This window comes from Dipteris shenzhenensis, chromosome 26, assembly GCF_047967505.1.
Source record: "Dipteris shenzhenensis isolate YYH24624 ecotype China chromosome 26, Dip_SZ_1.0, whole genome shotgun sequence".
In the NCBI taxonomy this organism is placed as follows: domain Eukaryota; kingdom Viridiplantae; phylum Streptophyta; class Polypodiopsida; order Gleicheniales; family Dipteridaceae; genus Dipteris; species Dipteris shenzhenensis.
The window spans coordinates 26,137,208-26,152,682 of record NC_141621.1 but is presented as its reverse complement, the minus strand read 5'-3'; the positions used below and the strand labels follow the sequence as shown (position 1 = coordinate 26,152,682).

Sequence of the window (15,475 nt, the reverse complement as noted above, 5' to 3'; positions counted from 1 at the left end):
GGTATCTAAGCACCTCATGAATGAAACCTGCCAAACACCGTTGGTTTGGGTAGGAGAGAAAACGGGCCAAAATCCCATAACTATGTCTGAAGAGGCAATAGAAATTTCAGAGACAATAGAAATGCCCTCGGATCTCATAATAAACAGGACACCTAAAGATGAAATGCTCCTCTGTCTCAACCTCCTGCATGTCACACAGTGTGCATATGCGCATCTCCCTGGGTAACGACTCTGCTCTGCCGCTCTCAATACGAAATCTGTGTGAAGAGACCTGGAACTGACCAAGAGAGATCCTCAACGAGTGGGGAAGGTGAATCTGCGTGTATCCTAGTGGATCAATGAAACCCTCCACTGTGATTGTAAGAAATGATCTCTGTAGAAGCCCAGTTTCACTAGAAGATCACTCGGGCCCAACCAGGTTCGAAATGTGTGTAGCTACACGAATAACTTGGTTAACCTCGTGTGATAGGAGGGGAGAAAACAGAGAATCCATGCTGTACTAGAACGGAGGTAGTCTGTCCATGTGGAGCCCTAGTCCCTCAAACCATCTCTCTGTGCGTGCATACCAACTCTGTTCTCCCCCTGCTGCAAGTGCCATAGAAGAGGACAGTGCTAGCCATGGTATCCTACTACGCCCAGAGGTGTGATCCCCATACTCCCTGACTCGGTACAGATACCTGATGACCTGAAATGCAGCATCTAGCTATAATGGGGGTAACCCAAACTCTGCCCGAATGACCTGGTGAGGAACGGATGGCTTACGACCGATCATCCGTGATAACATGAGAACCTGTAGCCGCTCCACCCTGACCCACTCTGTATCCAACAAGTTTGGCCACCAGCATGGATTGCCATACATCCCCGCTAGACGGACAAAGGAGTTCAAAAGCAACCCTTTGGTCCGTGGATCCTGAAAGTGAGAGCGGAAGCACTGCCTCTCTAGACTAGCCAATGAAGCATATCCTCTGCTCAAGCGTACCTGCATCACGGGTCTCATAGTGAAGATGGGTCCGAAAAAGACGACCCCAAGATAAGTATATGATGAAACTACCTCAACAGGAGACCCATCAAATGTGAACTGCTCCTGGCGCATGACGGCTCGAGATGTATTGAAGATCATAACCTTGGTTTTACCCAAGTTGACCTTTAAAACATGAGACTCACAAAAGAACTGTAACGCATCAAGGTGTCTCTAGAGCCCCTTTGCTGCTGAGGAAGACAAGAGAGCCACGTCATCTGCGTAAACCAATATGGATCAGCGTGCCCGCGAGAGAGCAACCTACCCCCCTGTGTCTGCATCACTGTCTCAAGCTCGTCAATGTAGAGACCAAACAAGGTAGGTGATAATGGACACCCTTGTTTGACCCCGATAGTTGTCCATCCAAACCCTGCCCGGACTTTGCCTGAAACTCGCTCATAAAGTGCCACGATAGCCTAAATGACCTCCTGGTCGTAACCCAAATCCTGTAGGCATCGTATGAGGCGGGCTCTCAAAACCGTGTCAAATGCCTTGTGAAAATCCACAAAGCAACAGTAAACCCTCTGCTTTCGTGCCCTCGCCTCCTCAATGATACATCTGAGCGTGAGAATGTGGTCCATAGTCCCATGATCACGCCTGAATCCGGCCTGTCCCGCTGCTCTAAGTCCTCGACACTCCGCAAATCTGCTGACCTCATAATCAAGTACTGATGCATAAATCTTGGACATGACATGTCCAATCATAATGGTCATGTAGTTCTCCGGGCTCATGGGATCCCCTGTCTTGTGAATGGGTGAGATAGTGTTAATGGTCCAGGTGCATGGAAACCCCAAACAAACAACTTCATTAAATAGCTTTGCTAAGATCAGGGCTAGGAGGTTAATCCCATATGCAATGAACTCAGTGCATAGTCCCTCATGGTCCAAGTGCGTGGAAACCCCAAACAAACAGCTTCATTAAATAGCTTTGCTAAGATCATGGCTAGAAGGTTAATCCCATATGCAGTGAACTCAGTGCATAGTCCCTCATGATCCTTCGCTCAGCCATTGTGAAGTTTCATTACGGCATCCTTTATCCCTCCCCTAGTGAAGAGGGTGCAGGATGTGAGGTGTGGCATATGTGAGAGATTAGGGACTGGCTGATTTGGGATATCATAGAGTGTGCATGCATAATCAAACCACACCTGAGTGTCAGTGAGTGGTGAGGGGGACCGTCTCTCAAGAAATCTCCACCAAAAGTCCTTAGAGTTGTTACTGAACAAAATGTTCAGTAGCTTGTCCTCGTTCCAGCGAACAAAGTCAAGTTTCTTCCTGCGTATCAGTCGACAATACTCGTGTAGCGTCTCTAGTTCGTTCGGAAGACTGTTTTTGGTTTCGAATCTAAGCTGACGGCGTAAAGCCTTACACTCATCATCGTACCAACTATTACAGGATACGGTTCCAGGGAGTGGTGGGCGGGTGGAGCGGGTGGTGTGAAGAGCAACCTCGTGTAGTGAGCGGGTGACTAGGGCAGCACGATCCTCTAATAGGGGTATAAAGTCAATGTATGCGAGAAGTATGTACAGACGGCCAGAGTAAGTAGGTGAGTGATCGCGATCAAAGCGTATATCATGGTAGGTGGAGTAAGAGCTCAACAGGGTGGAAAGTGTTGTGCGACGGGGAGTAGAAATGCTAAAGAAAAGATAGATATGATCAATCCCTGGAGGGAGAGGTACTACGGTAAAGTCAGTGATGCGAGATGTAAAGGCAGGGGATGTAGTCCACAACACTGGAGCCTCCCCCATGTGGAAAGCACATGAAACCACTTGATGCGAGCCATCTATCAAGACCATTATAAATAATGAGATCATGCATCCTGCGGAGGTCTAATAGGGCCTACCCATACAATGTGAACGGTCCTCGTCTGTCAGCCGAAACCCGTAGCATACCTGCCTCTTCAAGGTCAATGTCTGGCAGTAGAGTGGAATCATCCCTGAAGTCGAGGAGTAGTGCCTGACCAGCGCCTATCCTTGCGTTAAAGTCCCCAACTGAAGGTCAAGTTTGCATGTTTGCAAGAAAAACATATATCTAGATAAATCCAAAAACATCCCCCACTCCTATAAAACCACAACAAACAGTGCAGTCTGAACCAAGCCTTGACACAATATTGATTACAAAGGAGTTACAAGAAAGAAAAGGAAAATTACATGGCTGTGCAGTGAGATATGCATCTAACCAAGACATTTCACTGCATCTAAATTATAACACGAAATGTGTGCCTATATTAAAAATGAACACCAAACTAAATCAATACAAATGAGGATAAAAAGCATAATTTATGAAGTTAAAAAATTCAGATTAGAACGATTTTCTTCCAAAAGCATACCTCCGGGACTGAGATGGAAACCTGTTCCAAGGGGGTTATAGAGGTTCAAACACAATTGTGCGGTTGGAGACTCCCAAAATCTGCTCAAATGCACAAGAGGAACCCTACCCCCAAAACAAAAGCCTTGGTAAATTTTTTTTAGGTGGAAGGCAAGTGACAAAAAGCACTACAAACAACTTGTTTCACCTTGAACTACTTTCCTAATAGGTGCCCCTAACATTCAAAAAATCATATTAATTAATTAGTTGGGGGAGGGGGGGAGAGAGGAGTGGTATATGATGGCAAAATATTTAAGCATAGAGGGGGGAGGGGGGGGCAATAATTAGTGTGATTGGCTGTGTAGGGAAGAGTAGGCTGGTTAGGGAAAGAATTCGCTCTAGGTTCTCAAGGATGAGATTCCTACCCTAGAGACCTAGATTTGCTGCAGTTGAGAAGTAGGAGGAAAGAGAGGGCGTTCGCAAGCCAGAGAACTGCTTGTCTAAGAAATTCGGGCATCAGAGATAGGGGCGATATGATAGGGGGCAGGCGCTTGTCTTTGGGAAGGAGCGTCTGGCCTGATTTTAGCGCGTTTTGGCTATTTTTGGCTGGCTGGAGAAAAGCAGGACCAGATCTATTAAAAGCGAGACTGTTTTTGGTTTAAAAAAGCAGGTTGCTTTTTTGTTTTTCTCTAGCAAGGAAAGCACTTGCTCTAAATCAAGCACCCACCCTAAATTCGCCTAGCTTTTGATGGCCCTTCCTGGCTATTTATATACTTGGGATTCCTCTCTCTCTCTCTCACTTCAGCACTTCAGCGCATGAAAGCGAATTTCCCACCCTCTTTCTGTCTCAGATCAGCCTATCAGATTCCGCCATCTTTCTTGCTGTCCTCTACTCGCCTTCTTCCTTGATTCCACGCAGCACCAGATTCTCTCTTGGGAAGAGCACGTGTTTGGACGCAGCTGCTTTTCTTCTAGCCCCTCTCCCGTGCGAGATATTTTCCAGCCATGGAAGGACATCAAAGTAATGAGACACCTACGTTGGATTACTGTTTTATTGAGATGGAGGACGAGGCTACATCGGAGATTATTCCTCGTAGACCTCATGACCTGCTACGAGAGATGGATTCCTTGATGGATGAACTCTGGGCAGCCCTTCACTACTATAAAACCCCTCACTACTGGAAATTTATTGAAGAAGGCTCATGTTGTTCTGAATGTAGACAACTCGTTTTAGAGTCTTTATACCGCTTCCGAGTTATTAAGAAGCGATGAAGAGGTTGAAATTCTCAGTTTTGACCGACACCCAATTATTTTTTGGCTCGACTAGATCTTTTGAACCACGTTTGGTTCAAGATGTTCCCCAATATTGTATGAATTATAAACTGTCTTGTTATTAAATTGACCAGGTTTTGGTTGATTTGGTTATGATTTGTAACTTGTGGCATCTTTTTTTTTTTTTGCGCAAAAAGTAGTGCTAGTTATATTGCTTGAAAACGAGAGTACAAGAGGGCCTAAAGGCCAGCGGGCTGCTATCGCAAAACGGATACAGCCCGAGGTAACAAAATACTAATTACAAGCCTCTCAGGGCATAATCATCAGAGTGTGGACAAACAGCCACGGTGGGGGGGAGTAATGCCACTGAAGACTCTGAGCAGAGTGCTGGAAGAACAGCTCTCGATGGTCCCAGTCGCGAAGGAAGCGCCGTCTCTTCTCCTTCCCTGCCCAGGACTCCCCCTGAATCTCATCCCACTGACCTTTGAGCGTGTGAATGATCGTGCTCCAAATGTCCGCTAGGGTCTGGGTAGCAGAAGAAGCCTGATCTCCTAAGGTCTGCGCGCATCTGGAAGTCCAGATATGCCAGCCTACAATACTCCCTATGATCTCCCAAACTGGGTGCCGAGTCATCGCTCCTGCATCTGTCTCTGTCAGATGCCAAGGGAAGCTGTCCATGTATGCCCACGTGGCTTGCGTGATAAAGAAAACTGGATCCTGCCTAGAGAACTCATAAGCCAAGTGATGTCCCATCTCGGTGCTGCACCAGCAAACGGCTCCCCAAGTGACCAGTCCTAGCTCGGGTGTAGCCGTCGCTAGGATCCCCATGACTCCCTTCCACACTGTCTGAGCATGCGAGCAGCTCCAAAGTCAGTGCTTCAGGGACGACTCCTCCTGAAAACACATCTGGCAGTGCCCCTCCTGCCCCATCTGCCTCAGCCAGCTGCCAACTAGTAGCCCCTTGTGGGCCACCATCCAAAGAAAGTAAGAGATCTTCCTCGGCCGCCAGCTTGCCCAAAGAGTCTTCCAGAATGTGCGAAGAAAGACCAAAAATATCCCTTGGGCATACCAACTATGTGCCTGTGTGGGTAGCCCGCGCTGGAGAGCCCCAAGAGCACGCCTACCAGTACGCGCACTGTAAGAGAAGAAGGGGGTAGGGTTCTCTGAGGTCTCCAATGGTGGCCAGCGGCACTCCCCTGGGTCCCACTCCACCTCTGTCAAGGAACGGCCCTCCCAGATCCATAGTCTCCAATCCTGGTCCTGCATAATCGGGGGGTCTATATGCCACGTTTTCCCTTGCAGCCCTATGATGCGAAGGCGCTGCCAGGGAAGCCGGGGGTCGATCATGGCCTCTCTGCTCTGGAGACGGCTATCATTGGCGACGGAGAAGAAGTGAATCGAGGAGTCCGAGAAAGGGCCTGCAACCACCAAAGGAATGCCATGGGGTGTGAACTGCCCTAGCTACCTCTCATCTCCCGGGAGGAGCTGTCTGGTGATCATGGTAATCCTCCAACCTACTGGAATGGCAGCATCGATCTCCGCTCGCCGAGCCTAGATCCCACGTGCCGTACCTACTGCTGCTGCCAGCTCGCCTGGGCTCAACTGGCTGTAGACGTCTCTCCAAACCCGGAGCGAGCGCGCGGGCCCACGCGCCTAGAGCGCCCAAGGGATATGGGATCTCTCTCCAAGCTGGCGACCTGTATCATCTGTCACCTGGCTACTCCAGATCAGGGGCTGTCTGTCTATCTCCTCTCGGCAGCTAGGGGGAACCTGGGAGAGGCTGTGTCGCAACTTCCTCCAGACCAAGACGAGGCTACGAAGGAAGGGGGAACGGGGCTGAGTCAGTGGGGCAGAGGTGAAAATCCACCGGATAGACGGCTGCCAATCACCCCCTCTCTGGGGGTACACGTGCTGAGACCATGCTGAAGCAAGAGCTTCCACGTCTGCCCTCCTGGGGTCAGACCGCGGATGACTAACTTGCCAAGTAATGCCTGACTCTGCAGTTCTGGATCTATGGTGCCAAGGCCGCCCTCTGTCTGGGGGAGAATGACCGTCTGCCAGGCGACCCGGGCTCTGGTGGTGCCGGAACCATCTGAGCCAGACCAAAGGAAGTTCCGCACCAGTCTCCTCAGCTGGGCTACACACGATCTCGAGAAACACCAACAAGAGGCCACGTACCAAGCGGTGGCAAGCAGGACCTGATTGACCACAAGGGCCCTGCCTGCCAAGGATAGTCGAGCCGTGCTCCAGAAGGCTAGCTTCCGTCGTATGGAGACTAGGACTGGTAAGAACTGCTGAGCCGGCGTGATATCCAGGCCTACCTGGAATCCCAGGTAACGTGTCGTCTGTCCTCTAGGGATCCAGCGAGACCCCACGAAAATACCCCACTGTGAGCTGGCTCCCGGATCCGTAAGAAAACCAACTGACTTATGCCAGTTGATTTTCGCCCCAGCGGCTAGGCAAAAAACCTCTAAGGACAGTCTCACTTGCTCCAGTGACTCAACATCATCCTGCACATACAGGGCTGTGTCGTTTGCATACTCGGAGTCCAGAAGTTCTGCATCGTCCCAAATAGGGAGGCACATCCCTCGAAGACCAGTGGTACGGGCTCGTAGGAAGTGAGTCATGGCCTCCGCAAAAAATAGGAAGAGGTAGGGCGCAAGCGGGCAGCCCTGACGCACCGATCGCTCGAGGGTGAATCTCTCCCCCATCCTGCCGCTGATGATAACCCGGCTGGAGGCCGACCTGTAGAGGCTAGCAATACTTCTGATCCACTCGTCCGGGAAACCGAACCGAGAGAGTGTACCTTCCAAGAAGGACCAATCTACCCTGTCGTACGCCTTCTCAAAATCAAGGAGTATGGCAAGGTGCTGGCCACTGTGCTGGGCCCACTCCGTCGCCTCTAAGAATGTGAAAATGTTGTCCAAAATGCTGCGATCTTGGACAAAACCAGTCTAGGTGTCATGGATCAAGTCATGTAGCAGGGGGCGAATGCGGCTACTGATCATCTTGGCGAGGATTTTATAGGCAGTCGGGAGGAGGGTAATAGGGCGCCACTGTCTGATCTCCTGACGGTCCCCCCTTTTGGGGATGAGGCAAATCAAGCCTGTCTCAAGGCTCTCTGGCATCTGTCCGCTGGAGAAGATATGCTGGAAGGCTGCGAGCAAGGGTTGGTGGACCTGCTCCCAGAAGGTGGTAAAGAAAGCTCTAGAGAGCCCATCCTCACCTGGGCATTTCTGCCCATCAATAGCGCTCACCGCATCTTGCATCTCTGCCACAGTGAAAGGGGCGAGAAGGGAATCACTCATGCTAGGCTGCACGAGCGACGGTGTATACCTCCTCCCTGCAACAGCGGGCACGAGGGTCTGGGGACTCCTGCTGGAACAGGGATCTGTAGAAATCTGTCGCCAAGTCCCGGACCTCGTCTGGATCTAACCTGACACTACCATCCTGCGCTATAAGAGATCGGAGCTGCTCCCTTCTGACCTCTGGCCATGAGTCATGAAGAACTCTCTGCACATCCTGTCGCCTTTCCTAGCCCAAAAGGACTTGGAAGCATGAAACGAGAACTCTGAGCGTCGCTGGGTGATCTCCTCTAGCATCGCTCGGGCTCTAACCTCCTGCCATCTAAGCTCCTCAGAGCCTAGAGAAGACTGCTGCATCCGCTGTATCGAGGCGAGATCTCGTCTGAGACCCCTCTCCTTCACCCACCGCTGCTGCCTGACCTGAATCGCCTCCTGCTGACAAATGAGACTAGACTCGACAAGAGCCTGAGCTACCTGTGCTGCCATATCCCCCATGGGGTCCCAATCCTGCTCCCACAGGTCCACTATCCTGCTGCGAACCGCTGCTCTGGAGTAGATGGACTCTGGGATCTGGCATGAACGTGCAGGTAAGGAGTGAGAGGCTGAGTCCAGGACTAGGATGCCTGGGGCATGGTCAGAGAGGGTCGTCCTTGGAACCACTCCTGACTCTCCACCTCTTCCTAGCGCCCAATCGCTGACATAGAAATGGTCCAACCGCTCCAGAAGTCTGCCTCCCTCCCTCCTGTAACCCCAAGAGAAGTCCAGCCTCCCAGTCCATCTGCAAAAGGAAGGCTCCCTCCAGCTGTCCCGACCTCCCACAGCGAACAAAAAGGTGTCCCAATCTGCCTGCTCCGCCTGAGCTATACCGAGGAACTATGGGCCCCATCCCTGCTGATCCTCTAAGGTCTCAAGGTTATTGAAGTCCCCTCCTACAATCCAAGAATCCATCTCTGGCAATAAGTCTGTCAAGGAGCTCCAAAAAGCGGCTCTCCGTCTGAGGTTGGTCGGGGCATAGATATTGAGGATGCCGATGCAGGATCCCTCAATATTCAAGCCCACCCAAAGCGCTCGTCCTGGGATCAGGGTGCCAAAACCACACACATGCTGAACTAGAGAAGCGTCGATGGAGGTACAGACACCCCCGCTCCTCCCCTACTCGCCAACCGAAGGTTCCCAGTAGGTGTGGGAGCGTCCTGTGAGGACCTTCCCACAAATACTGGTCTGAGAAACCGAAAGCTTGTGTTCCTCCAATAGGAGCACATCTACCCTTCCCACCAGGGCTGGCTGGAGCTCCTGTCTGAGCACCATCTTCCTGAGGCCACGGGTTCCTGATGAGTGGAACCCGTTGACGTTCCAAGAGATAATGTGTATACTCATGAAGAGGGGAGATGGGCCACAAACAGCTATCTGCTTGCGGTCGATGTCGAGGTGGTCGGAGGATGTCCAGTGTGCACACGAAGGCGCTTCTGTGAGGGTTTCGAAGGAGAGGCCGGATCATCGGACCCATCCTCTAAAACCTTCAACAGAGGGGAAAGGCCCTTCGTCCCATGGTGGTAAGCTCTCTCTAGCCAACTCGACGCCTTTGCCAAGGAAACACTGTAGAAGCCCGCTACCTCTGAGGTCCTCCACGGGCGGAGCCCTTCCGCGTAGACCCACTCCAGAGGCGGTCGAATAATGACCAAAAGGCGGAATCGTTTGGCGCTGTGGCGCCATCGCAGACGAACGTCACCCTCCTTCCACTGCTGCTGAAGAAGCTCCGCTGCTCTGCTACCAATCCAGTCCTGCACCTGCTCCTAGGACTAATCTCGAATCGTCTCCCAAACATTTTCATTCGTCCATTGCTCATTCCCGTCACTGGTAATAGTGAAGGAATAGCTAGGACCATCGTGGGGGGCAAGGACGGACACCTTACCCTCCACCCCCTTTCGGAGGAAGAAGATGCTGATGTCTAGGCATGCAGGGAAGGAGCCAATACCTGCTGCATCCAAATAATCCCAAGGTCCTGCTCGGTAAAACTCCAAAGGTAGAGCTCTAGGAGCAACCCTTGGGTGTGGGGACGAGGATGAGGAGTATGAACCAGAGAGAGGGGTGATGGCTGTCGAACAAGCTGGAGTGGTGCTGGCCATCTGCGGGGAAGGGCCTCTCCCCTTCGCCGGGCCAGGAGGGATAGGCGCGGGGGAGGTCTGTGCTGGCTTCGGGGCCGCAGGTGGCGCAGGCGGAGGGGGGTTCCCTCGAGATCATGCTCGAGGGAGAGAGGGGAGCTGAAACCAACGGTGCTGGGGGGATCCTGGAGGGGGGGGGAGGTAGGGGGACCGAGGAGGAGGGGGGAGGGGAGGGGGGCCGGGGTGAAGGATGAGGGGGAGGCTGGCTGATCTTCTCCTTCCCTTTCTCCTTCCCCTTACCGGGCTGCTGCTGAATATAAAAATGCGGTAGGCTGATGGAGGGGGGGGGGGGTCCGTCTGGGCCACCGGTTCCGGGCTCATGGCCGCCATACCGCACCGACAAACTGCGAACGCTCCAAAAGGCGGGGGAATGAAAAGGAGATGGCAGAGACGAAGGAGGGGGGAGTGGTACGGAGGCGGGGGAGGAAAGAGGGAGGGATGGAGAGGTACAGGGAAGCGGGGGGGGGGGGGGGCAGCGCAGCGCAGGGCGGGGAAGAGGAGGAGGGAAAGGGAGGGGGTGTGGCAGCGCAGCGCAAGGGGGGCGGGGAGGAGAGGCGAGGAAGGAGGGGAAGGGGGGGGCAGCATTGCGCAGCAGCGGGGAGGGGGAGGAGGGGGCGGGGGGGTGGTAGCGCAACGCGAGGGGGGGAGGCGGGGAGAGGACGGAGGGGCGGAGAAGGGAGGAGAGGGGGGGGGGATGGCGGGCGGAGAGGGAAGAGAAGGGGACGGAGGTGCGCGGCGGGAGGCCACGGAGAAAGAGGAGGGGGAGGGGAGAGGGGGCCGCGCAGTGCGAGGGGGGGTAGACGGGAGCGGGGGAGGGGAGGGGGCATTCGCAGGAGCAGAGACATCAGCTGCAAGATTAGCATGATAACTTGTGGCATCTATAATTTGATCGGTTTTTTTTTCAAATTATATAACGTGTACTTTTGTTCCATATATCCTGATGTTTTTTAGGTATATCGTACATTGAGGATGCCAGTTTTCTTTGACCATAGTCGATCTAATAAAGACTTCTGAGAAATACCAATTGGTGACAGTTACAACCCTTATCATCTATCTATGGTAATGATATCACTATCACCTATAGTACTAAACATGCCCATAGGTACTATGGTCCTTATAAAGTCTTGAGGAAGATTGCAGACGTAGCCTCTCTCCACCGTATCTTCTCGTATTATGCTCTTTCTCATTTCATACAAACTCATGTGGCTACTCTAGATGGATTCAAGAGGATGACAATCACACTAAAAAGGTAAAGTGGAGACAAAGAATTTTTTTAACGTCTTAGAAGAGCACAAGGGAGAGCCTACATGCTTCTCCCAATAGGTTTGTATTGCCATCAGCTGGTAAAATGAAATCAATGTATCCGTCCATGTATATCAAGGATCAGAGGATGTAGAGCTGACAAGGCATGTCTCTGTCCCTGGAGCATATCCATGACATGTAGCTGGAGCCCAATGCCCTGGCAGTCCCTTTAGACAAGCACATGGACATATGGCTGGCTGTACTTCAAGCCTTTTTGCTTAGTCCCCAATTGTTGAATTTCCTAGCAGCGAAGATGATACTTCTATTCAACCATGTGTTAACTACCCAGCAGCTCAAATGAGCCTCTTCACAGACATTTGCAGCCTCCTTCAAATGCCATTCATTGCCTCCCATGTGAAAAGGCTCACAAGACAGAACAAGCAACTACCTGCTGCAGGAATGCCATTAAAAGAAGAACAAACGCCAGAAAGCCCATAAGACCCAGCCATGTGAATTTGGACAGCGGAATACTTCCACAACACAGGATCCCAAATTTCCCATATGAGGCAAGTCCTGTCCTCGTTCATACTCGATTGGAATTTGCGGGAAGAAGGTGGTTGCAAATCACTCGCACACAAAGGGGACTTGACTGCAAACGACTAAATCAAGTGGGCTACATGCCTTTGTACAGAGGAACCGTAGCAGTGGAAGTTAGAACAATAACTAAAGTAAAGGCCTACCACAGAGTCTCCTTGTATTTGTACTCATGTCAAACTTGGCAGGATGATTGTTTCTGCTATTTACTAGATCCTTACCAAATTTTGTTCCATACATTGTTCGAATTCCCAGTACAAGTCTGGGAGCAGTAGTCCTTGCTTTTGTAAAGAAACCTCGCACCAACTAGAGAAACAAAAAGGGAAACTACAAGATGAGGTCAGACATATAGAATAGACAGAAATACCTGTAGTGGATGTCTATCGCCAATCTAGTCCCGCCTAAGGGCCACTTGCCACGTAGTTCCAAAAGTGGTATGGGTAACAAATGTAGAGCGGCGTGCTTTGCTCGCACCCTCATCTGGGGTTCGAGATGGCCTCCTTTGTCCATTTGAATTTTCGCTCCAAAACCGATATTAAGATCCCAAGGAAGACTCAGCAAGCCTGTCTTTTTGTCTGGAAAGTCCCAAATCTGGCAAGTTGGAAAACAGGTTTCATGCGTCCCAATGCAATGAAGGTTTTCTCTTTCTCTCCGTCTCTCACAATTTTTCTCAGCCCCCGAAGAGGCGAGCACTACCTTAAAACGGGATGTAGAATTGCGTAATCTTCTGCAAAAGTGTCCCATAGATCTTTGCTTGAATTCAATTCAGGGTGGCGCGCACAGTAATCACATACCTGCATCAGCTTCAACTGCACACCACCACCCTGGATGCCTGGCAGCCACCCCTGGTCAGGCCTGTCCTCCTCCCACTCCTCCGAATATCCGCCCGCCCGCCCCGCTCCATACTGCCTATCGTACGGAATCCGGCGCTTCCCTGCGTCCCTGGAGCGCACGACGGGGCCGTCCACCTGGAGGGCGCGGCGGAGGTCCAATCGAAGCACGGTGTGGGAGGTACGCCAGAAACGGTGAAGGGCAGCACCGAGGAGGTCGACGAGGCGGAAGGGAGGTTTGGACTGGGAGAAAGGGGGGGGGAGGTGAAGATCGAGGGGAGGGTCATCAGGAGGGAAGGGCTGAGGTTGGTCGAGGGGATGAGGAGGCAAGGGAGGGGCAGAGGGTTCAAAGCCAGGGACGAAGAAGGGATCTTGAAGGGGGAGGGGGAGGGCAGGAGGGGGAGGACGCCATAGCCAGGTGCTCGGGTCATCTTCTTGTGGAAGGGGATAATGATCTTGGCTTGTCGCCATAGCCAACACCTTGGAAGCTTTTTCTTTTGAGAGAACTCTTTGAGCTTAATAACAACAGAGCATTTCTTTCCCCTTCCCTTGTTTGTACCTTCCTGGTCAGCATGTACAAGTGTGCCTCTCACACTTGTCTCTCTCCCATCGTTTCGCCTCCCCGCAACGCTCTCGGTACCGGCCCCGCGATGCCTACACGATTGGCCACAGCCTCCCGACTCGATATGGCCACCCATTTCCCCACATTTACACCCCACGTATGAACCGCAGGAGATGGACAATTCACCTCCACTACCTAGACCCAGGTGCACGCACGACTAGACCCTTTTTTGGTCGCCCCGCTCGATGTAACCCGCCCATGCGACAGCAGGGGTGGGTAGTTTGTGGTTACACACTAAGTGCCCATGGCGAGCGAACGGAAGGCCGAAGGCCAGAATCTGGCCAAGTCATGAGCCCGTATTTTGAGCACTTATCGGCCCGAAAAGTTCGAGCACAATCCATTTCCCCCACGTGGAGGACCAATGGGAGGGGTTAAATGATTACTTCTCATTGAAAGTTCAATTGTGGATACTAGTGATTTTGTTCTTATTAATGTGCATGTGCTAGTTAAAGGTAGTTGTGACGGGCCAAATTGTCTTGTGGAAGCTTTTCTTTAACAAATGCTTTAGCATTTCGCCTTTCCCTTCCTCATCAGCATGTGCAAGTGTGCCCCTCTCACACGTGGCTCTCCCCCATCGTTTGCCAACATGGCCCTTTGCGTAAGGAATGCTCTTGGGGCCATAAGCTTGGCGTACCCATCGGGCGGCGAGGTGGTCTTGAAAAACAAAAGAATTAACAGAGCTTCAAGCATCATCAACATTTTGCTTCCCTCCCTCATTAGCATGTACAAGTGTGTCTCTCGCACACATGGCTCTCCTCCCATTATTTCTCTTCCCTTCCTCGTAAGCATGGAAAAGTGTGCCTCACACATGTGGCTCTCTCCCATCATCATCAGCATTTCCCTTCCCTTCCTCGTCATCAGCATGTGCAAGTGTGCCTCTAGCATACATGGCTCTCTCTCATCGTTTGCCAACACAGCCCTTTGTGCAACAACACTAGTGGAAACAGGGTTTTGACAGGAAAACTTTAAGGGTGGTTACACACCAAGGTATGCCTGCCCACCATAAATGCTAGGGGATGATCGAATGCTTGAATTGGGGCTGGATGGGTGCACCCAGTTACACACAAACGAAATTGGGCGGACTTCAAAAGTGAGGTGGTAGTTGACTGGCGCCCATGACGAGCAACTTCATGAGTAGCCAAAGTTGGCTGCTCAAACATAGGCACCCACTCATCCCATCAATCAATTCACATATAGTTGAAGTCTTATGTCAACAATGCATTGAATACTAACCTTTTGATAGATTCGTACTTGGGTGCTATGTAACCCCACTGCCCATTGAAGACTACCAATTCATGCCCCGACCATGGGCACACATTGGGTCTATAAAGATGTCCCGTTTGCGAGGAGCTCCCACCTAATACCTAACAAAGCGAATCTTGGGACATCTTTACCAGACCATGGGCAGTCTATAAAGATGTCCCGTTTGCGAGGAGCTCCCACCTAATACCCCGTTTCCCTTGTGATGGCGTTTGGTGAGGATGGATACACACCAAGCCCCCGCATGTCCGACAAGGCTACTACCAATGCATCAAGAAGCCTCGGGTTCTCAAGCCACTAGTCGACCGGCATTAGATTTTCTGCCGTGAAGGAATTGCCCACCCATATGCTTAGGCAAGGGGTCTTGCCCACCATTCTTATCCAGGTGGTGTGATTGGAAGGATCAATTACCGTTTGGCATGTGGCACCTCACCTGTCTACTTTTGGCTTAGCGAGGAGGAAGTCTCTTGTGTGCAACCGCCTTGAAAATGTGGATTTCATGTCATTTGTGTTTGGGAGTTGATGTCAACTTTTAACGGTGATAAAGAAAGTTGCTTTTTTTTGCATTGTCTCGTAGATGTCACCCCTTCTTCCAAGGTAAATAAATCGAGCCTAGAACTCACAGTCCACACTTGGATGGTAACCTTGTAGTTCGATTCCCCAAAGGAAGGAAAAATTCCCCAAAAAATTTCTCTGAGATAGAGGAAAGATGCATGAGGGGGAGAGAGACTATTTCATAACTGGTTTCTTGGGAGTAAAAGACACTATTCCAAATTCAATCCTACTCTTGGAGATTGGCAGCACCCCAATGGAGCTATTGGCAATAGAGAGGATGTCACAATACTTGGTTTGGGTCACCACATTGCT

At 51.4% G+C, this 15,475-nt stretch overlaps 1 protein-coding gene across 1 annotated transcript in view; it reads right to left on the bottom strand.

Moving 5' to 3' along the window:
* Positions 1-13,233, bottom strand: part of LOC147884890 (uncharacterized) — a 30,199-nt gene extending 16,966 nt beyond the window's left edge. Inside the window, exons 1-3 of the mRNA XM_087397823.1 lie at positions 12,691-13,233; positions 12,264-12,487; positions 3,344-3,447 (exon numbers count right to left, since the gene is read on the bottom strand). Coding sequence (XP_087253949.1) covers positions 3,344-3,447; positions 12,264-12,487; positions 12,691-13,197 — 835 coding nt within the window. The 5' untranslated portion in view covers positions 13,198-13,233. The remainder of the gene's footprint in view (positions 1-3,343; positions 3,448-12,263; positions 12,488-12,690) is intronic.
* Positions 13,234-15,475: the final 2,242 nt, after the last annotated feature.